This window comes from Chlorella variabilis (genome assembly GCF_000147415.1).
Source record: "Chlorella variabilis unplaced genomic scaffold CHLNCscaffold_14, whole genome shotgun sequence".
Lineage (NCBI taxonomy): Eukaryota > Viridiplantae > Chlorophyta > Trebouxiophyceae > Chlorellales > Chlorellaceae > Chlorella > Chlorella variabilis.
The window spans coordinates 452,103-472,437 of NW_005435074.1; the positions used below are offsets into that span (position 1 = coordinate 452,103).

Below are 20,335 nucleotides of genomic sequence, written 5' to 3' on the forward strand. Positions count from 1 at the left end.
TGCCTGCGTCGCCCTGGTCTCACCACCTCGCCCCGCCTGCCTGCGCCACGTGCCTGCCATGTGCCCGCAGCCCCCATGCGCAAGCAGGCGGGCGACGCCGTCATCGGCGGCACCGTCAACATGAGCGGCCCGCTGCGCATCAGCGCCTCCAGGTGAGACGCGCTGGGTGGCCTGGCGGCACATGATGGGCAGGGCTGTGAGGTGGCAAACCCGGGAACCGGTGGCTTTTCCATTGGGGCAGGCTTGTGCTGGGCGAGTAGGTAGCCCTGCCATGTGTCTTCACCCACGCACCGGCCACCTGCCCACCCCTGGCTGGGCTGCAGGGTGGGCTCCGACACCGCTCTGTCCCAGATTGTGCGGCTGGTGGAAAGCGCGCAGCTCAGGCAGGCCCGGGGCGTGGAGCGTGTGTCCTTGCTCTCCTGCCCCGCTGCTGCCAGCCAGCTTGCTGCTGCCGGCTAGCTTGCTGCTGCCCTGCTCCCCTCTCTCCTCACACCGTCTCCACCGCTCCCCGCTGCTGCAGCAAGGCACCCATCCAAGCCTTTGCCGACCGCGTGTCCGCGGTGTTTGTGCCGGTGGTGGCGGCTCTGGCGCTGCTCACCTGGCTGGCCTGGTATCTGGCTGGCAGGCTGGGCTGGTACCCAGACACCTGGCTGCCAAAGGCAAGCAGGGCGGTGGTCGGCGCTGCCACGACGCAGAAGGCCCTTCCGCAGCCACCGGATGGTGCAGGGGCAGGTTGTGCATGCTTGTGGAGGCCTGCCGTCTGTTGTTTGCGCTCAGGGCCTGGCCTGTTGTCACCACCGGGCATGCCGCCGCTGCCCTGTGTTGTGCCCCGCAGGGCCACAACCATTTCCTCTTTGCCCTTCTCTTTGGCATCGCGGTGCTTGTCATCGCCTGCCCCTGTGCCCTGGGCCTGGCCACACCCACCGCCGTGATGGTGGGCACAGGGGTGGCCGCCTCCCAGGCCTGCCTCATCAAGGGCGGAGAGGCACTGGAGCGAGCCAGCAGGTAGCGACGCGCATACTCCCGTGTGTGGCATTGTTTTGCGGGAGTGGTCTGCTGGCCCGCCAGCTCTGGCAATTCCCCACCAATTACCGCTCCCTGGCATTGGCCGTACCTGCCCTCTGCGCAGGGTGCGCACGGTTGTGTTTGACAAGACGGGCACGCTGACGGCTGGCAAGCCGCACGTCGTGGATGTGCGGGCGCTGCACCCGCACCTGGGTGTGGCAGACGTGATTGAGCTGGCGGCGGCGGTGGAGCAGCACAGCGAGCACCCGCTGGCCTCCGCCATTCTCAAGCTGGAGCGGCAGCAGCAGCAGCAGCAGCTCAAGCAGGACGAGGCGGCGAGCGGCGGCGGCGGCAGCGCCAGCGTGGCGCCGCCGCTGCTGCAGGCGCGGGATGTGGAGGTGGCCATGGGGCAGGGCATTTCCGGCTGGGTGCAGCTGTCGCCGGCGGCAGGCGCCGGCAGCATGAGCCGCCCCCACAGCAGCTCGCAGCTGGCAGCCATGCAGGCGGCGGCGGCGGCGGCGGCGGCGCCAGAGGCGGAGCTGTCGCCACCCGCGGCATCGGTGCGCGGCGGCGGGGCAGCCTCGCTGGCCAGCCTGGTCTCCTCGGCAGCCAGCAGCCTGCCTCGGCAGGCAGCGGGCGGGGCCTTAGAGAAGAAGGCGGCAGCCAGCGGGGTGCTGGTCACGGTGGGCAACGTGCGGCAGCTTGCGACGGCAGGCGTGGCCATTCCGCCGGCGGCCGAGGCGTACATGCGAGATCAGGAGGTGACCGAGGCCTGGGAAGCCACAGCGTGGGGCTGGCAGCACCTCCCGCTGTTTCACCTCTGCTCGCTTGCCTCTGCCCCTGGGCATGTGCTCTCACCACCTGGCTGCACCCGTGCTGTGGCGCAGGGCCGGGGCAGCACGTGCGTGCTGGTGGCGGTGCAGCAGGCGCTGGTGGGCGTGGTGGCGGTGATGGACCCAATCAAGCCTGAGGCCAGGTGGGTGGGTGACGGCGGGATCCCAATTGGTGCTGGGTTGCTGCTGGTGTGCCGCCGCCTTGTAGGAAGAAGCTGGCCAAGCACGTCGGACTGGGGTGTGTGTGAGATTTCTGCCCTGCCCTGCCTTCCCCGCCCTGGCCTGCAGGGGCGTGGTGGCAGCGCTACACCAGATGGGCATGCACTGCGTGCTGCTGACGGGAGACAACTGGCGCACGGCACGGTCCATCGGCGACCAGGTGGGGCCGGTGCAGCTAGCGCGTGGGGTGGCGCCTGATTGCAACATGCTGCTGGGCTGGCTGTAGGCCAGCTTGGTCCGCTGACGGATGCCTGTGTCACCGGCCTTCTGCGCTCCTGCTGCAGCTGGGCATTACCACAGTGTTTGCAGAGGTGCTGCCGGCCGGCAAGGTGGAGAAAGTGCAGGTGGGTGGGCGGCTGTGCCAGGCGGTGGGGGTGGTGGCGGAGGAGGTGTTGCCGACCCTCTGAAACCCCCGTCTGATTGATTTTGCCTTTTCCAGCAAGTGTACGCATGCTTACCAAAGTTGTTGCCTTCGCACCACCCTGCTTGCAGGAGCTGCAAGCCCAGGCACCCACCGCAATGGTGCGCAGCCCAGGGGGGCGCAGTGCCTCCACTCCGCTGTCACGGGCAGGCCTGCCCTCTGGTTGGCCTGGCTTGCGCTTGAGCCCCCATGTTGTTGCTTTCCCCTCAGGTGGGCGACGGCGTCAATGACTCACCCGCTCTGGCCCAGGCCGACGTCGGCATCGCGGTCGGCAGCGGCACTGGTGAGCCGGTCTGGCAGGGCCCTGTCAGCCCCCCAGGGTCGCCAGCCCGCCATTGCTGCCCACGTGCCTCTCCCATCACCCTCCCATCACCCCCCCATCGCCCTCCCATCACCCTCCCATCACCCTGCCACCCCTCCACCCTGCTGCAGACGTGGCCATCGAGGCGGCCGACTATGTGCTGATGCGCAGCGACCTGGAGGACCTGCTGATGGCGCTGGACCTGTCGCGCACCACCGTCAACAGGATCAGGTGGCGCCCGCCCCCGCCTGCTGCGTGTTTGTGTTTGTTCTTGCGACTGCCTGCCGGCACAAGCGTGGTGCTGGCCTGGGTGTCCAGCCTTGCACTCACCGCCTGCCCTTTCCGCCCGTGGCCTGGCCTGCAGGTGGAACTACTTTTGGGCACTGGCGTACAACATGCTGATGATCCCCATCGCGGCAGGCGTGCTGTACCCCGCCACCCACATGCAGCTGCCGCCCTGGGTGGCGGGCGGCTGCATGGCGCTCAGCAGCGTCAGCGTCGTCTGCTCCAGCCTGCTGCTGCGGCGGTACCGCCGGCCCCGGCCTGTGCTGCGGGACATGATCATCATCAAGCATTGAACCAGCTGTCGGTTTCGACACGCGCACTCGCCGCTGAGTAGTGCATCCGTTTTTTGCCCCCACACGCATCCGTTTTTTGCCCCACATCACTCGGTAATCACCTCGGTTGTACCCCTCTGCTACACGTCTGACCCAGCTTCCTTCCGTCTTCCGTGGCTCGCATGAATTGCAACAGATCAGGCTTCACACCGTGTAAGGTGATGATTGCAACGCAAGGGCAACAGGCCATGGCCGTTTGGGTTGGTTGAGGTGCTCTTCGATGTGTGGTTGTGTGTAAAGCAGTGTATGCCGCCTTGTTCAGTGGCTGGCGCAAGCGCAGATGTGGTTTCATGTTTGTGCTTATCTAAGAATGCAGAGAGGGGGGGCTGGGGCAAAACATGTACCGCGGCCCACCAAGCAGTACCTGGCATTGAGTGGGCCAACAATAATTTCCGGCTGCCTTTCCAGTGCCAACAAACCCGATCACCAGAAGTGCATTGAGAACGCCGCTGAGGCAGCTGCCAGCAGCAGCGTTTTAGCTGTAGCCTCCCGCCACCATGTCCAGCGGCCCTCAGAGTGTGCGTGTCGTTGTGCGCTGCAGGTGTGCAAGGGCAGAACGTCTGCTGGGCGTCGTGGCTTTGGCTGCCGGCAGCTGTTTTGGGCCGCCCCGTCAAACCTTCCTTCCGCCGTCGTCGCTGCTGGCAACAGCTGCTCCTGTGTATCTGACTGCGCAGCCAGAACCTGCCCGCCCCCGCTGCAGGCCGCCCAGCAAGGAGGAGCTGACCAAAGCCACGCCACAGGTGGTGCGGTGCGACGAGGCGGGGCAGGTGGTGGCGCTGATTCGAGGCACGTCGAGCGCCAGCACCCAGCAGAAGGCACAGACATATGAGTTTGACCAGGTGCTCCTGCGCATTGATTTGTGCTTCTGAGTTTACATTGTGGCCGCTCGCCTGCAGACTGGCTGACCTGCCAGCCTCTGCGCTGCACGCTCCCCTCTGGTGCAGGTCTTTGGCCCAGATGCCACCCAGGATGCCGTCTACTCAGCTGCAGCAGCGGACATTGTGGGCCGTGTGTTGCAGGGATGCAATGGCACCGTCATTGCATACGGCCAGACCGGCTCCGGCAAGACGCATACCATGTGCGGGGCGCTGGGCGGGGGCGAGGCATGGCCATGTGCCGGCATCATCCCGCGAGCCTTGCATCACATCTTTGCCTACACGGAGGAGAGCCAGGCGGGCGCGTGCATCAGCCTGAGCTGCAGCTATCTGGAGCTCTACAATGAAGTCCTGACAGACTTGCTGTCCGATGGCGCGTCCAAGGTGCGTGTTGGATCATGGCAGACCCCCTGCCGCTGCCCATGCCTGCTGGCACATGCGCTCATCTGCTGCCCTGCCCACCCAGCAGGTTGACATTTTAGAGGACGGCAAAGCGATGGTGCTCAAGGGCCTCACCAAGTGCACAGTGAGCAGCTGCGGCGAGGCGCTGGCGCTGCTGGAGCGCGGCACCGTCAAGCGCCGCACAGCGGAGACGCTGCTCAACAGCCAATCCTCTCGCTCCCATGCTGGTGAGGGAGTGCTCAGGGGGCAGGGTCGAGGAAGAGCGCACCCGACATGCACCTGTTGACACCTGTCGCCCTTGATTGGGGGCATCTGTTGTGCAGTGTTCATCGTGGATGTGTGTGTGCGGGAGGTTACCAGCAACAGCGAGCTGGTGGAGCGGCGGGGCAGGCTTCACCTGGTGGATTTGGCTGGCTCGGAGAGTGCCAGCAGGTGATCTGCCCTGGTGCATGTTTGCAAGCCGAGTAGCTGCGGGCAGCTGGGCACCAGTCAGCGCACACTCGGAACCTGCCTGCCATCCCTCCTGCCTGCCATCATGCCTGCCCTGCGCAGGTCTGGCGCGGTGGACCAGCGGGCCAAGGAGGCGGGCAGCATCAACAGGTCGCTGCTGACGCTGGGGCGCGTGATCACGGCGCTGGTGGAGGGGCAGGGCCACGTGCCCTACCGTGGGTCCAAGCTCACACGGCTGCTGCAGGACTCGCTGGGCGGCAACGCCAGCACCTGCATCATTGCCGCGGTGGCGCCCACAGCGCAGTGCCGGGAGGAGACGGCCTCCACCCTGGACTATGCGCACCGGGCCCGCAGCATCAAGAACAAGCCGCAGGTGGGCAGGGGCGGCAGGCGTGGATGCGTGAGGCAGGACAGGTTGTTGGCCAGCGAGGCTATAGGGGCTCGGATACTTTGCCCCTGCGTCTGCCCCTTTTTTCTCGATGTGCATGCCCATGCGTTTTCGTGCCTGATTGGCATGCAGGTCACCTCCACAAGCATCAAGGCGCCGAACAGGGAGGAGTTTGAGCAGTTCAAGCAGCAGGTGGCGGAGCGGCAGAAGAATGGTGAGGAGGGCAGCGGGGCGGCTGTGGCTGGCGTGTCTTGCCCCTGCTTGCCCTGGTGGGCAGCAGGTGTGCCCTGGGCCAGCCGTCTGCCTATGGCAAGGTAGCTGCAGCTAAGGAAACAGCAAAGACAGAGGCCAGCAAAGGCGCTCATTGGGGTTGACCCCGGGCCTCATGCAGGCGTGTATGTGCCCACCGAGCAGTACGAGGAGCAGCTACAGAAGCTGCAGCAGCTCGAGGCGCTGAGTGGGCGAGTTTGGGCGCTCAAGGCGGAGGCGGAGGAGGCGCAGCGTGTGGCGCAGAGGTCGGCGGCGGACCTGCAGCTGGCCGAGCAGCAGCTGCAGCAGCAGCGGGCGGAGCTGGGCCAGGTAGGGACAGTGCTGCTGTGACTGTGTTCTGAGGTTGCCGCCCCACAGGCAGTGCTGTGCTGATTGCTTGCTATGCTGACATGCAGGAGCTGCAGAAGGCTGGGCAGCTGCGGCAGGAGCAGGAGCAGTCTCGGCAAGAGAGGGAAGAGGTGTGCCCTGGGCAGCAACTTGTAACCATTGTGGGTAGCTCGTGTCTGGATTGCAGCCAATTTACTGCCCAGCACCTTCAAGTTCTGCCTCCTGCCTGCTGTGCAGCTGCACAAGCTTGCGGCAGAGCAGCGAGTGGCAGCAAAGGAGACTTCCTTGCTGAGGCAGCAGGTGGAGGCGTTGCAGGCCAGGCTGTTGGAGCAGGAGCGGCATGCTGCAGTCGAGAGAGCTACGGCTGTTGCTGCCAAGGCTACGGCTGAGGACTTGCGCGCACAGCTGGCAGAGACGCAGCAGCTGGCAGAGTCGCACGCGGCAGCAGCAGCACAGCATGAGGCAGCAGCAGGGGTTGCAGGCGCCCATGAGGAGGCGGCGGAGCAGGGCGCAGCCCCTGCTGCGATTGAGCAGCTGCACCAGGAGGTGGCCTGCAAGAGCGCCGAGATTGAGGCGCTGCAGGGGCAGATTCAGCGGAAGGACCTGAAGCTCAAGCAACTCAAGGTGAGGAGAGCCAGGATGCGGATGCATCCCTGCGGTAATCCCAACAGCTGTGCTTGGCACGCCCCCTGCCCTGGTCCATCTGCAGCGTGAAAGGAAAGCTTGGGAGGAGCAGCAAAGGGAGCTGGAAGGGAGGGCGGAGCACCTGCAGGGCGAAGTGCAGCAGCTGCAGAGCAAGGTGCAGCAGCTGGAGGAGAACAACAACCCCAACCCCGCCAAGCGGCGCAAGGCGGCCGTGAGCCAGATGCGCAGGGGGTAGCGCTTGTAATTGTGCTGTGAACTAGATATTTCCATTTCTCCAGTTCAGACATGCAAAGGGTCACCTCAAAAAAAGTCAGCAATGCGGAGCGGGTGTCAATACAATACAGTGGGTGGTCCATTGCAAAAACGTGGAGGGATGGTGCCTGTCTGCCTGCCTTCGTCCATCCCAGGGCGGCCAGCCGCCCGCACAGGCCCTCAGCTGATGCGGTTCTCCTGCAGCGCCTGGCGCAGCGCCGACACGCTGTCGCTGGAGCAGCGGCGGGCCTTGGTGGGGCGCACCACCGCTGGGCTGTTCTCTGCCAGCGGCGACAGGTCGTCGCCCTCCTCCTCGCTCTCCTCCTCCTCGTCGTCAGAGGATGGGGTGGCCGGCTCGGCCAGCGGCTTGCGGGCGCTGCGGGCTGCACGCTCGGGCTGGCGGCGGGAGCCCGTGGGCGGCACACGCGCTGGTGTGCCCTGCACGCAGCCACCCAGGGAGGGGACAGCAGGTGAGGGACGGCAGGAATGATCGAGGCAGGGAAAGGGAAGCAACCCAGCAGCAGCTGTGCTTGCTGCACGGCTTTCCCCACCCCTACGCCTCTCACCTCCTCTGCTGCCTCATCATCCGACGACTGCGGCATCGGCAGCCCGCTGTCATCGTCGTCGCTCTCCGAGCTGTCTGCCTGCTGGCGGCGGCCGCCGCGGGCGCGGGCCGGCGTCTTGCCCCGGGCCGCCGTCTTGGCGGCCCGGCTGCCGGCTACGGGCGCCGCGCCGGCTGCCTCGCCCTCCGGCTCCGCCACCGCATCAAACGGCAGCGGGTAGTCGGCCAGCAGCCCGCTGCGGTCGTAATCCAGCAGCCTGCAGGACGAGACAGAGATGCACGCCACGGCGCAGCCCGCCTGTCACCCACCCAGGCCAGCCAGCCATGCGGCTCTCGCGGCCTCGATGCAAAGGCAGCGGGCAGCCCCAGCAGCCGCCACCCCGGGCCGCCGCCACTCACGTCTCCAGCAGTGCATCCACCTCCTCGGGGGTGAAGGGATCCACCGGCAGCGAGAACTGCGCCGCCCGTGCGCTGAGCTTCTCCAGCAGGGTGTCCAGATCCTTCCGCATCGCGCGGTCGGGCACCTGCGCCCAGGCCTGCCGCGCCAGCTGCTTCAGGGTGCGCACCGTGGCCTGCAGCAAGGGAGGCAGGCAGGCATGTGGCATGGCTTGAGTGCCATGGCATGCATCGGAACGCAGCCTGCCAGTCGACACCAGGCATCACATGCGCCAGCTGCAGGCGCATGCACCGGCCTGGTGACAATACTACGGCCCCGCCGGCGCCACTCACCCCATCCTGCACCTCTCCCACAGGGAAGACCTCCAGTGCCGCCGCCACCCGGCACAGCGCCGCCAGGTAGGGCTTGGGCACCTCGGGCAGGTAGGCGGGGCTGCTGCACACCACCGCCTCCCGCAGCACAAGGTCCACCAGCATCTCGTGGCCCACGGCCTCAAGCTGCGCAGGGCAGGGGAACGGCAAGGCAGCAGGCAGGGAGCTGGCATGAAAACAACACTGCAAGCGGTCAGTGGTGGGCCCCAAATCTACTCCTCCAGCGGAAAGCCCCTCGCTGCCCTGCCACCACCAGCACCCAGCCAGCACCACCACACCACCACCACCACCAGCGGTTCCCACCTTGTTGCTGTCCTCCCCGCGGTAGGGCGTCATGAGCAGCTGCGCCAGCACGCCCATGACCTTGGCGGAGGTGCAGTTGGCGGCGGTGACCTTCTTGCCGCTGGCCTTGTCCTGGGAGGCAGCCCTGCAGCCAGCGGGAAGGGGCAGGCAGCCAAGCCGACACCAGGTGAGCGGCCAGGCTGGGAGGCGCGCGGAGTGCATGCCAGAGATGTTGCCGCTCACGTGCGCGCCGCCGCCAGGAAGGCGGTGGCCAGGTACTGCTGGTGCTCGGGTGTCAGCTCGGCGTAGTTTTGGAAGAAGACGGGCAGCGCCTGGGACACCAGGGTGGCGGCCTCGATGGCGGGGTTGAAGTACAGCACCAGCAGGTCCACCAGCACCTGCAGGGAAAAGGGGTGGAGGAGGGCCCCCGGCGTCACAGGCATGGCCAGGCGGGCGGCGGCGGGGCGGAGACGGAGCACGAGGCAACGGAGGGCAGCAGGCGCCGCGTGGGCTGCTGCGCGCAAACGTGCGCATGTGCTGCCCCTCGCACCAAACAGGTTCCTTGGGACAGCAGGCCCTCCGGTTTCCTCCCACCCAGCCCAGGCACCGGCCCTCCCTCCCTCGCCGCCCCACCTCGATGACCTCCGCATCCTCCATGGCCAGCGGGCGCCCCTCCCGCTCCTGTCGCTCCACCCAGAACAGGTGGGAGCGGGCGAGGCGGGCCAGCGCCTCCACCAGCGCCGCACCCAGCGCCGCCTGCTGCTCCACGTCCTCGCTGGTGCGGCTGCGCCTGGCCGCCTTCTTCTTGCCCGCCGCCGCCGCCTCAAACCGCTCGCTCCACTCGTGCAGCATCTCCAGCAGCAGGCCCAGCAGCGGCTTCTCCTGCTGCAGCTCCACGTTGTGCGCCAGCGGGCGCTCTGTGTCCAGGGTCATGTGGTAGCGCGCCGCCATCTCGGGGACCACCAGCGCATCCACATCCTTGATGCCGCGCGACAGCGCCGCATCGCCCAGCGCCTGCAGCAGCAACACGGCAGACCCAGGGAGGGGAGGGTCAAGAGGGTGGCGATGAAGCAATCAAGAAGAAAGCAGAGGGGCAGCTCATGAGGCACGCAGTTGCAGGAAGAAAAGGTGAAGAAGGCATCGAGGGGGGCGTTTCATGCACGACGGGCGCGCTCCCACCTGCACCGCCGCCGCCTTGACCGCCGACGACTCCCCGTGCTCCAGCAGCTTCTGGCGCAGCACCACCAGGTGGCTGGCGGGGGAGGTGGGGATGCCCTCCAGGAAGCAGTAGAGGCCCAGGCAGCGCACCGCCTCGCGCCGCACCTGCGGGCAGGCAACCAACCAGACAAAGGTGAGGGGCGCCCGCTGCTGGATGTACCGCTTGTGTGCCATATGCAAATGGTGTTGTACGCTGCCACGCCAGCCCTGCCCCTCCCAGCAGCCCCACCTTAACGGAGCGGTGGCGCACGCCCGGCTGGATGATACCGTGCAGCAGGTCGGCCAGGCCAAAGGCGCCGCCCGCCGCCAGCGCGGGCCGCGCGCTGCGCAGCTGCTCCAGCAGCAGGCCAGCCACGCCCAGCGCGTGCACCCAGGCCTGCTCCGCCACCTCCACGCCCTCGGTGGCAAAGCCGGCCAGGCGGTGGAGGGCGCCGATGACGTCCAGCATGGCATCCGCCAGCTCAGCGGGGGAGCCGTACACCTTGCGCAGGAACAGCGCCAGCGCGCGCAGCCAGGCGTCGCTGTGCCACGCCTCCTCCCAGGCGGCCACCTCCTCGGCGTCGTCGCCGCTGCGCCGGGTGGCAGGGGGCGGCAGGCCGTAAGGGCGCCTTGTGATGCGGCAGCTGGGCGCACCAGTGAGCCGCGCCGAACTGTATAGCACCAATCCTTTTGCATGCATTCCTGCAAGCCTGCTGCCGGCCCCCAGCCCAGTGCAAGCCCACACACAGCCTCACGAGGGGCGCCCACCTGGGCGCGTCTGCCAGCAGCTGGCGCAGCATGAGCGAGGCGGCGCTCCTGCCCGCCGCATCCGCAAAGTCCATGCACTTGGCCGCCAGCTGCATGAGCTGGCCGGCGGAGAAGCGGTACCGCGCGCCACCCGCCGCGTGCTTGGCAATGATCTCAGCCATCTCTGCCACCGTGCCGGGCATGGCCGACTCGAGCGCCTCGAGCCGCTCCGCCGCCGCCGCCGCGTCGATGTTGGCGGCGGCGCCCACCTTGTTGGCGGCGGCCAGGCCCTTGCTGGTGGCCTGGCTGTGCAGCCACTCACAGACGACGCGCCAGAAGAGGGCGGAGGCGGGGCCCATGAGCACCCCGGGCTGGGAGAAATCGGCGCGCAGGCCCAGGCCGTCGCTCTCCGCCATGCGGCCCAGGTGCACCGCGTTGGCCACGCCTCGGTCCAGCAGCGTGCGCAGCACCAGCTCGCACTCCTCTGTGGTGGGGGAAGGGGAGCGCCAGCAGCAGGCTGGGCTCCCATGGCAAGCTTGCACACTACACATGCAACACGCCGCCCATGCCCCCCAGGCACGACACATGGCATGCCACCATCCCCAGACCCCCGCCGCACCTGGGTGCGCCTGCACGTTGAGCGCGTGCACCAGCTTGAGCGGCTCCCCGTCCACACCGTCCAGCCAGGCCATGACCAGGCGGCTGGCCACCGCCTCCCGCACCGACGCCGCGCGGTCGCTCAGGCCGCCCCGCAGCAGCGCCGCCGCATCGGCTACCGGCATGTCTGCCAGCGGCACGCGCTCGGCCAGCGCCATGTAAGCCATCTTGCGCACCTGCGGGGCAGCAGGGCGGGGCAGGGGGACGTGCCGGAGACGTGCGTAAGCGGCACAGCCCGCAGCAGGCGGCAGTAGTACAGGTTACAGCCTTGAATGCAGGCAGGCCGGCAGCTGGCAGGCGGGCCGCGGCTGGCGCGGGGCTCATGCGGGCGTCACAGCAGGAGGCGGCGGCGGCCTGCGCACGTCGTCGGCCTCGTCACGCGTGCGCTCCGTGAAGAACTTGCGGGTGAAGGCGGAGCAGGGCAGGGTGGCCAGGATGGCCTTGCGCACCGCCTTGCTCTTCTCCGCGGCCAGCATGTCCAGCATGGCGCGGGTGAGGGGGCAGGACCGGAAGTCGCCGCCGTCGCCGGGGTCCGGCAGGCGCGCCAGCGCGCGCACCGCCACCGCACGAATGGTGGGCTTGGCGTCCTCCAGCCGCTCCTCCATGGCCTCCTGGAAGCCGTCCAGCACGTCGTCGCTCAGCTCCGCCTCCGCCGGCAGGTTGCCCACCAGCGCGTGCAGCAGCTGGCAGAAGCGCCACCGCGCCGTGGCATCCTTGGCGTACGTCAGCCCCACCAGCGGCTCCAGCAGGCACTCGATGAAGGCCAGGCGGTCGGGGGTGCCCGCCTCGATGGCAAAGGTGCCGAAGAAACTGAGCAGGCGCGACTGGTACACCGTGGGCTGCAACAGGGCAGGGAGGCGGCGGGAGGGGCGGCGAGCGGGAGAAGCGGAGTTGGCAGCAGTAATTTGGAGCAATCAGGCACAGGAGCTGCAGTGTATGTGTACCAATGCAGCCCTGGCTACATGGTGAGCGTTCTTCCCACAAAAAACGCATCCTGCCGCCAGCACAGACCCGCCCGCACCTCGGCCACCGTCGCAAACCACTTCATCGCCGCCAGCTGCTGGTCGCGGGTGTCGTTGGCGTCGCCGGTTGCCAACTCCCACAGCATCTTGGCATACCGCACGTGGGCGCTAGCGGCCCCCCGCTGCGCCTCGTTCAGCAACTGGGGCACGGTGAGGGCAGAGCCCACGGCGCTCACGCGCCGCCTGCCCCTGGCCATGGAGAGGGGTGTGAACAGCAGCCCGTGGGCAGGGAGGTGTGAAATGCGGGGCACGTCGCGGGCTGTCCCCAAAACCGAACGCCTGGTACTTCAGTACTTCGTGGCTGCCCAGGAAGGCTCTCAGTTGGTCCTGATCGCCTTCATCACTCCACCCGACCAATCACAGCAGCTCGCCGCTGCTCGCACAGGCCTGTGACGTCGCCCATCACACCCGCCCAAACAAACACAGCCGTTCCGGCCCTGTTGGCGGCCCTCAGGGGCTGGTGACGGCATGACAGCGGCGATGACGAGCAGCAGCGTGCTGGGGCCCGCCCCGCCTGTGGAGGCCGACGAGCTGCAACAGGAGGAGAGCAGCTACTTCTCCGAGCTGCTGAGCTACAGCCTGGAGCGGCTGAGCAAGGAGCCCGAGCTGCTGCGGGCCGACCAGGAGCAGCTCCACCGCCAGCTGCAAGACACGGCGGTCGGGCACTACCGCTCCTTCATCGACACCACCCGCTGCCTGGCAGACCTGCAGCAGCAGCTGGCCGCCGCCACCGGCCACCTGGATGACCTGGCGCGCGACCTGCCCAAGCTGCAGGCCGCCTGCGACCGCTTCCGCCACTCGGCTGCCGCCATCGCCACCAAGCGCAACGACAACCGCCAGCTGTACAGTGAGTGTGGCGGGCGGGGCCATGCTCGCTCGCCATTCCCTGGGCAGCAGGCAGGGCAGGCAGCGCTGTGCGGCTACAGTTGGAAGGCTTGGAGGGGCAGGACTGCGGCCTCTCACGCGACCCTCCCACCCACCGCCCGTCCTGTGTTCCACAGGCACCCACCCGGTGGTGCTGGAGGTGCTGGAGGTGCCGCAGCTGATGGACACATGCTGCCGCAGTGGAAACTTTGACGAGGCCCTGGACCTGCGCGCCTTTGTCAACAAGGTGCGGCGGCGGGAGCGGCGGGCAGGCGCCTGCCGGCGGGGCTGCCGGAGGGGCGAGCACGCCTTGTGCCCGCCGGCCAAAAAGGCCTGCGGCCTGGCGTGAAGGGGTGTTGTGGCGAGGGCTTGGGGCGGTGGGAGTGGTGCTGCAGTACTCGTGGTAGTGCTGCAGTACATGGGAGGCGGAGTGCCAGGAGACCGCCTCGACGGCTCACCCTCCCTCCACACCCTGGTCACCCGCCCCCGCAGGTGGCCGTCATGCACGGCGACCTGCCCGTGGTGCAGCGCCTGGTTCGTGAGGCGGGCGGCGTGTCTGCAGACATGCTGGAGCAGCTGCTGCAGCGGCTGCAGGGCGCCATCCAGCTGCCCGAGTGCCTGCGCATCATCGGATACCTGCGCCGCCTGGCCGCCTTCCCCGGTGGGTGGGTGCGGGGCTGGATGGGGCGGAAAGTAACCACCGCGCTGGCCGCTTGAGCAGCAGCGGTTGAACCCGCGTTGATCCCTCCCCACCTCGCCACCGCCTGCCCATCCGCCAACCCGCCTGCTTTGCCCGCCTGCCCGCCCCCCGCGCCGCGCAGAGGCGGAGCTGCGCCGCGCCTTTCTGCAGCGCCGCGAGGCGTGGGTGGCGGGGCTGGTGGGGGAGCTGGACGACAGCCACTCGTACGAGCTCCTCAAGCGCCTGACCGACGTGTACCGCCTGCACCTGTTTGACGTGGTCATGCAGTACAGGGCCATATTCGCAGACGACCCCACCACAGACCAGGTGGGGGGGGACCCCGCCACGCGGCGGCAACGGGCAGGCAGGGGCGGAGCCAAGGCAGCCCGGGTCAGCGCCTTGCTGGATTGGCTGGCTGGATGGCTGGGGTGGTTCGCATGGATTGGATCTGAGCCCCGGCCGCGCCTGCGTGCCTCGCCCTGGTCTGCAGGGCGCCAAGGGCGGGGACGGCGGCATCCTGTATGTCTGGGCCCAGCGCCGCATCTCCGCCTACCTTGAGGTGCTGCTGCTGCCGCACCCTGCTGCCGCTGCCGCTCCCGCTGCCGCTGCCGCTCCCGCTGCGGTAGGAGGTCTCTCACAGCAGCCGGCATGCCAGCCACCCATGCATGCTGGTGCCCTGCTGTGCCCACCCTTGCTGACCCGCTCACCCTCACCCGCCTACCTGCCCGCCTGCCTGCCTGCCCCTGCTGTGCAGGCCGTGCGCCTGCACCTGCCACGCATCGGCGAGGGCGGCAGCCTGGCCAGCGTGCTTGACCACACCATGTATTGTGGCGCCAGCCTGGGCAGGGTGGGGCTGGACTTCAGGCCCCTGCTGGCCCCGCTGTTTGAGCAGGCGGTGCTGGCAATGTACAAGCAGGTGGGCGGTGGGGGCGGGGGGTGCATCCTCTGGAGAAGGGCACAGCAGTTGGCAGCAGTCCCGGCCACCCGGCATGCTGCCCGGCCCGACTCGTTGGCTGCCTCTGCGGCTGCCCATCCTCCCATCCTCGCAGGCAGTAACCTCTGCCGCCGACTCCTTCCGCCCGCTGCTGGAGGCCCACAAGTGGTCCAGCCCCAGCGCCCTGGCCACCCGCAACAGGCAGGCTAGCGACGCGGCGGCGGCGGCAGCGGCGACGGCAGCAGCAGAGGGCGACGTGGCGGCGGGAGGGGCTACGCCGGCGACGCCCCGCGGCGGCGGCGGCGGCGCGCCTCCCCCGGCCCTGGTGGACCACGTGCCGCTGGCTGTGTACGCCAACGGCCTGCTGGCGGCCTTCAACGAGCTGCGCCACTGCGCGCCGCTGTCGGTGCAGCAGCCCACGGCGGCGGCGCTGCAGGAGTCGCTGACGGCGGTGTCGGCGGCGCTGGCGCACTACGGCCTCACACACACGCTCGCCGAGCCGCAGCAGCGCGCGTTTGATGCGGCCTGCAAGGCGCACACCGCCACGCTGTGCCCCTACGTCGCCGCCTGCTACGAGCGCATCTATCCGGGCGGGGCCGCGCTGCTGGACCTGCGGGCGGTGGGCAAACCCCTCGCCGACATGGCGGCACAGAAGGAGGAGGGCAGCTGAGGCTGCACCCGCCACCGGGGCCTCGCTGCTCGGCGGTCGGCGGCCGGAAGTATTGGATGCAGTATCGGATGCAGCTTTCAAAATGATTGGAATTGGTATTCGATGTGTGTGAAATGAATCAGGTGGATGCATCCGTTGGGCTGAAGGCTGGTCTGGAGCGGGAGGCGCTACGCACAAGCAATGAGGCATGCGGACCCGCCGCATCAAAACGAGCATTATTCCTATCTGCGGGGCAGCACTGGGCCAGCGGGCCATCAGTGCAGGCCGCCGGCGAGCGAGGCGGAGCTGGGGGAGGGGAGGAGGCCGGCGGCGCTGGGGGCGCGCGCCAGCTGGCGGCGCACCAGGCTGGCGTACGTGCCCCCCGCCTCCAGCAGCTGGTCGTGCGTGCCCTGCTCCGCCACCTGGCCGTGCTGGATGACCACGATGCGGTGCGCGTCCTGCACCGTGGAGAGGCGGTGGGCGATGACCAGCACCGTGCGGCTCTTCATGGTGCGGTCCAGAGCCTCCTGCACCCGGGAAGCAAGGGGGAGGAGGCGACGTGGCACAGCGTGGCACAGCGCGGCACAGCACGCCGCCGCAGCGTGCTCGCGCGCGCATGGCCCGGCACACGTCGGCACTGCCAGAGTGCCAGCTCCCTTCCGTCTCCCGTTGCCGCCTGCGAGCTGCGGTGCGGTCCGCGGCGGGCTGGGAAGCCTGCACCCCGCGCACCTGCACCACCGCCTCGCTGTCTGCATCCAGCGCGCTGGTGGCCTCATCGAGCAGCAGCACCGCGGGGCGGCGCACTAGCGCGCGCGCGATGGCTATCCGCTGCTTCTGCCCGCCGCTCAGCTGCACCCCCTTCTCCCCACACTCGGTCTCGTAGCCATCAGGCAGCGCGCAAATGAAGTCGTGCGCATTCGCCAGCCTGCACGGTCGCGTGGCGGCGGAGCGAGCACTCAAGCAGCCGCCCTTCTCGGCCAACGACAACCCGAGGGCATCGCTGCTCGCGGCACCGAGGGGCGCCCAGGCCTGGTGGCTGGCCGCTTTGCCCGCGCCCCAGCCCACCCCAGCCCCGCGGACAGCGCAGGCGCGCGCCGCCTCACCGCGCCGCCTCCTCCACATCCGCAAACGTGGGCACCTCTTCCGGCGGCAGCCCATCCTGCTCCTCAAGCCCATACAGGATGTTCCTGCGCCGCCACATGGGCGCAGCAGCAGGGGCGCTGAGCACAGGGAGGCAAGGCGGATCCCTCCCACCAGCAGCCCGGCCAGGTGGCGACAGGCGGCGTCCCAGCATTTCATGCACACAGCGCGGCGCAGGCGTGCGGGCCGCCTGCCGGGCGCGGCCCCCCACCTGCGTATGCTGCGCGCGTACAGCACCGGCTCCTGGCTGACCAGCGCCACCCGCTGCTTCAGCCACTTGCGGTCGTACTCCCCCACGGGGCGGTCGTCAATCAGCACCCGCCCTGCGCGGCACGGGCGCGACCGGCAGGGTGGGGGGAAGATCGAGCTGAGGGGCAGGGGGCGGCTGCTCCTGCTTGCATCCGCCGCCTCCTCAGAGCAACCAGAGACCGACGACTCACCCCTCAGTACAGTAGTGTGCGCTCCAGGCTGTGCAGCCCCCACCTGTTCCCCCCACCCCCACGCCCCACACCCCCCACACCCCCACGCCCCTCACCCTCCTCCGGCACGTAGAACCGCTCCACCAGCTTGACGATGCTCGACTTGCCGCCGCCGCTGGGCCCCACCAGGGCCACAATCTCGCCGGGGTTGACCACCACGCTGAGCCCGCTGAGCACACGCAGCGTGGGGCGCGCCGGGTAGTGGAACACCACGTCCTGCATCAGGGGGGCAGGTGGGGGGGCAGGTGGCAGGGAGGGGCAGGTGGCAGGGAGGGGCAGGTGGCAGGGCCGGGGACAGAGGGAGGGCAGGAGCGAGGGCTGGAGCAAGGGCTGGAACAAGGGCAGGGCAGGTGGCAACGACGGCAGCGCTCGACGGCACGACACGACAGGCAAGGGGTGGGGCAAGCAACAAGCAACCCAGCAGCCAGCAGCCCTCCTGCCCAATCGCCACACCTCTCACCTGCACCGTGAGCTTGCCCGCAAAGGCGGCGGGCACCAGCGTGCCCGTCTCCGCCACCGCCGGCTGCCGCTTCATCAGCTCGATGACTTTGTCGGCGGCGCCCACGGCGGCGGACAGCGCGGAGAAGACGTCGCCCAGCGCCTGCACACACACGCAAGCCATGGCAAACACGCGCACACAGTGCGACACAAGCAAACCATGGGCTGCGGGCGTCCATCCCAAGCCTGCGCCTGCCTTTGGCACCAATAGCTTGGGGCCATCCCACCCAGCAGATGGGCAGGGAGCCACACCATACCATGGCCGCCATGCACACACCCCACAGCCAGCGCCTGCAGCCCACCTGGAAGGCCGCGCTGAGGCTCTGCTGGAAGAGCATGAAGGAGACGAGGCTGCCTGCGCTCATAGCTCCCTTGAGCACCAGGCTGCCGCCGTAGTACAGCACGATGGCCACCACGGCAGCTGCCAGGAAGGTGTTGGTGGCCATGTAGGCGGCGTACGCGACGGCCTCGCTGCAGGCGGCGGCAGCAGGGCAGGGGAATGAGGGTTGGCCACCCACAGCAACGGGGCAGGCTTCTCACAACAAGGGCAGGGCCCTTCGCACGCAGGCAGCGCGGCGCCGGCGCGGGTTGGGCGCGCGCGGCCCCACCGCCGCTGCAGGTGGTAGAAGCGCGTCAGCTTGGCCGCGTAGGCGGCCATCGTGGAGTCCTCCGCAGCGTGCGCCTTGACCGTGGTCATGCTGCTCAGCGCCTCCTCCGCCACGCTGTTGGCCTCTGCCAACTCCGTCTGCACCTGCACCGCCGACAGGCAGGGGGCGCGCCGGCTCGTCGGCTCACCTGCCCTGCCGCACCCAGCAGCGGCACGCTGGCGTGCGCCGGTGAGCCGCCGCGCCCGGCGCCGCAAGCAAGCAGCCGGCAGGAAGGAAAGCGCGGCGCGCGCCTTCTTGGACATGCGGCGGTAGTAGGCGCCGTAGAGCTTGCAGATGACCAGCACCAGCGGGATCATGACAAAGGTGACCACGGTGAGGCGCCAGGAGGCGGAGAACATGAAGACCAGCACCATGGCCGCCTGCGTGCTGGAGCGCAGCATGACGTTGAGGTTGAGGCAGATCTGGTCCGAGACGGTGGTGGTGTCCGCCGACAGACGGCTCGTCACCTCCCCCGTCTTGGTGGTGTCGAAGAAGCCGGCGTCCTGCGGGGGCGGGCCAGGAGGAGAGGAGAGCGGAGGCAAAGGGAGGGCTGTGGGCGGCGGGGGCCGAGGTGCAAGGGGTGGCGGGAAGAGGAGGAGCGATGGGGGCAGCAGCAGAGATAGGTTTTGCAGGGCGGCCGGCATGCGGCCAGGGCGGCGTGCCTGGTGCATGAGGGAGCGGAAGAGCTGCTGGCGGATGCGCACGTTGAGGCGCGTCATGGCCACCTGCGGCGCACCGGCACAGGTGGTGTGGGAGGGCTGGTGCCTGGGCAACAACCTGTGGCTCCCTCCTTCTCAATGCACACCCCTCCTCACAATGCACGCTCCTCCTCAGCTGCGCGACGCTCACACCGCCTCCCGGCCGCACGCACCGTGAAGAGGCCGCCGCGTATGCCGGTGAAGAAGGCGCAGCCCAGCGCCACGCCCAGCATCTTGAGGGTGGTGAGCCTGAAGGCGTGGGGGTCGGGGTCGATGGAGGCGTAGTCGATGATCTTTCCGGTGTAGTAGGGCACCAGGGCCTGCGGGGGGCGGGGCGGGGCCTTGGCAGGGGTGTGGGTGGGAGTGTGTGCATGGGCGCTGAGTTGGCGCCTGCATGCACAGCGCACGCAGCTGCAGACTGGTTTGTGTTTCCCCGGCTGCGGCGTGCCTGCCCCAGGGCCGCCGCGGCGCCGGCGGTGAATGCCATGAAGAGGATGTGGGTGTCTGGCGCGGACAGCTTGATGAGCTCCGGAATGGTGGCGCTGTCGGCCTCCTGCGGTGCGAGCCCGGCAGGCTTGGGCACGTGAGCCGCTACACGTGCCAGCTGCGCATTGCTGCTGGCCAAGCGGCATGGGCTGAGCATACCGGCCAGCCGGCGGCCGCGGGGCACTCCTCGCACCTTTGCCGCCTTGCCCTTGCCCAGCAGCGGCTGCCGCGCCCCCGCCTGCCCCGCCGCCTCCTCCGCCGCCTCGTGCTGCTTGCGCCAGCGCGCCACCAGCCGCTGGCCCAGCCAGCCCTCCATGAAGGAGCAGAGCAGGGCCACCACTATGGATGCATACATGCACAGCAGGCCCACAGAGCCAGGCGGATCCGAGGCGTCTCCGGGGTCGGGCGGCAGCAGCCGCTCCTCCCCCAGCACCGCCACCACCACCGCCTTGCCCAGCAGCAGCAGCTCAAACAGCGAGCAGCTCCAGTACACGCCGTGGGACACCTGCAATGCAGCAGCGGGCAGCACGGCGCTGTGGTGAGGCCGGGCGAGGCTGCTGGATGGCGGCGCGCCTGTGCCTCCCCCCCCTGCCCAGCCAGCCCTGGCTGGACAGCATGCAGCGGCGTGCGTGCCTTGGAGTAGGGCCCCGGGATCACCAGGCCGCTGAACCGCCGCCGCGGCGACATGACGCGGCTGAGCAGCGCCGCCACCACCGCCGTGTGCAGCATGGACAGCAGCCACACATCCAGGTTGCTGTTTGCGGCGGAGTAGAGCTCGAGGATGTCGAAGAAGTGCTGCAGGCGCCACAGGCTGCCGCGCAGCGGGTAGAGCGACGCAAAGGTGGTGGCGCCCAGCTTGATCAGCCAGGTGAGCCACAGGGCGGCCGCGGCGCGCATGGCGGTTGGGAGCGGCGCGAGGCAAGCGTGCGGAGCCAGACGGCCTTTGGCAGATAGCGGCTGCTCAGCAAATCAGCAGGCTGCATCAGGGGGCATGAAAAAATAGCAATCAATGGATCAAACA

At 68.7% G+C, this 20,335-nt stretch overlaps 4 protein-coding genes across 4 annotated transcripts in view; 2 read left to right on the forward strand and 2 right to left on the reverse strand.

Moving 5' to 3' along the window:
* CHLNCDRAFT_135599 (hypothetical protein) overlaps positions 1-3,357 on the forward strand; it is a gene marked incomplete at both ends in the record, with an annotated part of 6,079 nt that extends 2,722 nt beyond the window's left edge. Inside the window, 12 exons of the mRNA XM_005846211.1 lie at positions 71-152; positions 324-407; positions 521-674; positions 836-1,005; positions 1,130-1,766; positions 1,893-1,981; positions 2,127-2,217; positions 2,342-2,401; positions 2,550-2,579; positions 2,689-2,761; positions 2,911-3,010; positions 3,144-3,357. Of these exons, the coding sequence (XP_005846273.1) occupies positions 71-152; positions 324-407; positions 521-674; positions 836-1,005; positions 1,130-1,766; positions 1,893-1,981; positions 2,127-2,217; positions 2,342-2,401; positions 2,550-2,579; positions 2,689-2,761; positions 2,911-3,010; positions 3,144-3,357 (1,784 nt within the window). The remainder of the gene's footprint in view (positions 1-70; positions 153-323; positions 408-520; positions 675-835; positions 1,006-1,129; positions 1,767-1,892; positions 1,982-2,126; positions 2,218-2,341; positions 2,402-2,549; positions 2,580-2,688; positions 2,762-2,910; positions 3,011-3,143) is intronic.
* A 465-nt stretch (positions 3,358-3,822) lies between these two features.
* CHLNCDRAFT_36044 (hypothetical protein) lies at positions 3,823-5,829 on the forward strand (the record flags this gene model as incomplete). The annotated part of the gene is made up of 6 exons (XM_005846212.1): positions 3,823-3,937; positions 4,097-4,235; positions 4,341-4,655; positions 4,741-4,900; positions 4,997-5,105; positions 5,226-5,829. Exons 1-6 carry the CDS (start codon positions 3,894-3,896, stop codon positions 5,827-5,829), a joined length of 1,371 nt encoding a protein of 456 aa, XP_005846274.1. The 5' UTR covers positions 3,823-3,893.
* A 1,356-nt stretch (positions 5,830-7,185) lies between these two features.
* CHLNCDRAFT_58255 (hypothetical protein) lies at positions 7,186-12,462 on the reverse strand (the record flags this gene model as incomplete). Its single annotated transcript, XM_005846387.1, has 13 exons — positions 12,240-12,462; positions 11,581-12,057; positions 11,181-11,394; positions 10,583-11,045; positions 10,065-10,404; positions 9,797-9,940; positions 9,251-9,631; positions 8,861-9,015; positions 8,639-8,762; positions 8,297-8,461; positions 7,967-8,139; positions 7,572-7,824; positions 7,186-7,443 (listed from the first exon to the last, which is right to left on the reverse strand). Exons 1-13 carry the CDS (start codon positions 12,435-12,437, stop codon positions 7,186-7,188), a joined length of 3,345 nt encoding a protein of 1,114 aa, XP_005846449.1. The 5' UTR covers positions 12,438-12,462.
* Positions 12,463-14,828: 2,366 nt separating this feature from the next.
* On the reverse strand, positions 14,829-20,192 carry CHLNCDRAFT_36050 (hypothetical protein). Its single transcript, XM_005846388.1, has 13 exons — positions 19,948-20,192; positions 19,508-19,819; positions 19,277-19,381; positions 18,974-19,148; positions 18,392-18,680; positions 18,092-18,265; positions 17,786-17,954; positions 17,446-17,586; positions 17,042-17,201; positions 16,718-16,829; positions 16,470-16,553; positions 16,096-16,291; positions 14,829-15,893 (listed from the first exon to the last, which is right to left on the reverse strand). Exons 1-13 carry the CDS (start codon positions 20,041-20,043, stop codon positions 15,642-15,644), a joined length of 2,265 nt encoding a protein of 754 aa, XP_005846450.1. The 5' UTR covers positions 20,044-20,192; the 3' UTR covers positions 14,829-15,641.
* Positions 20,193-20,335: the final 143 nt, after the last annotated feature.

Bases quoted from the DNA above. Each gene is read 5' to 3' on its own strand.
- CHLNCDRAFT_36050 (XM_005846388.1), bottom strand. From the start codon at position 20,043: ATGCTGCACACGGCGGTGGTGGCGGCGCTGCTCAGCCGCGTCATGTCG. The intron at 18,681-18,973 runs GTCGCGCAGCTG...CGCCGCCCACAG, and splicing joins GGCCGGGAGGCGGTGTGAGC to CCCTCCCTTTGCCTCCGCTC. The intron at 15,894-16,095 runs GTGCGCGGGGTG...TCCCGGGTGCAG, and splicing joins ACAGCGAGGCGGTGGTGCAG to GAGGCTCTGGACCGCACCAT.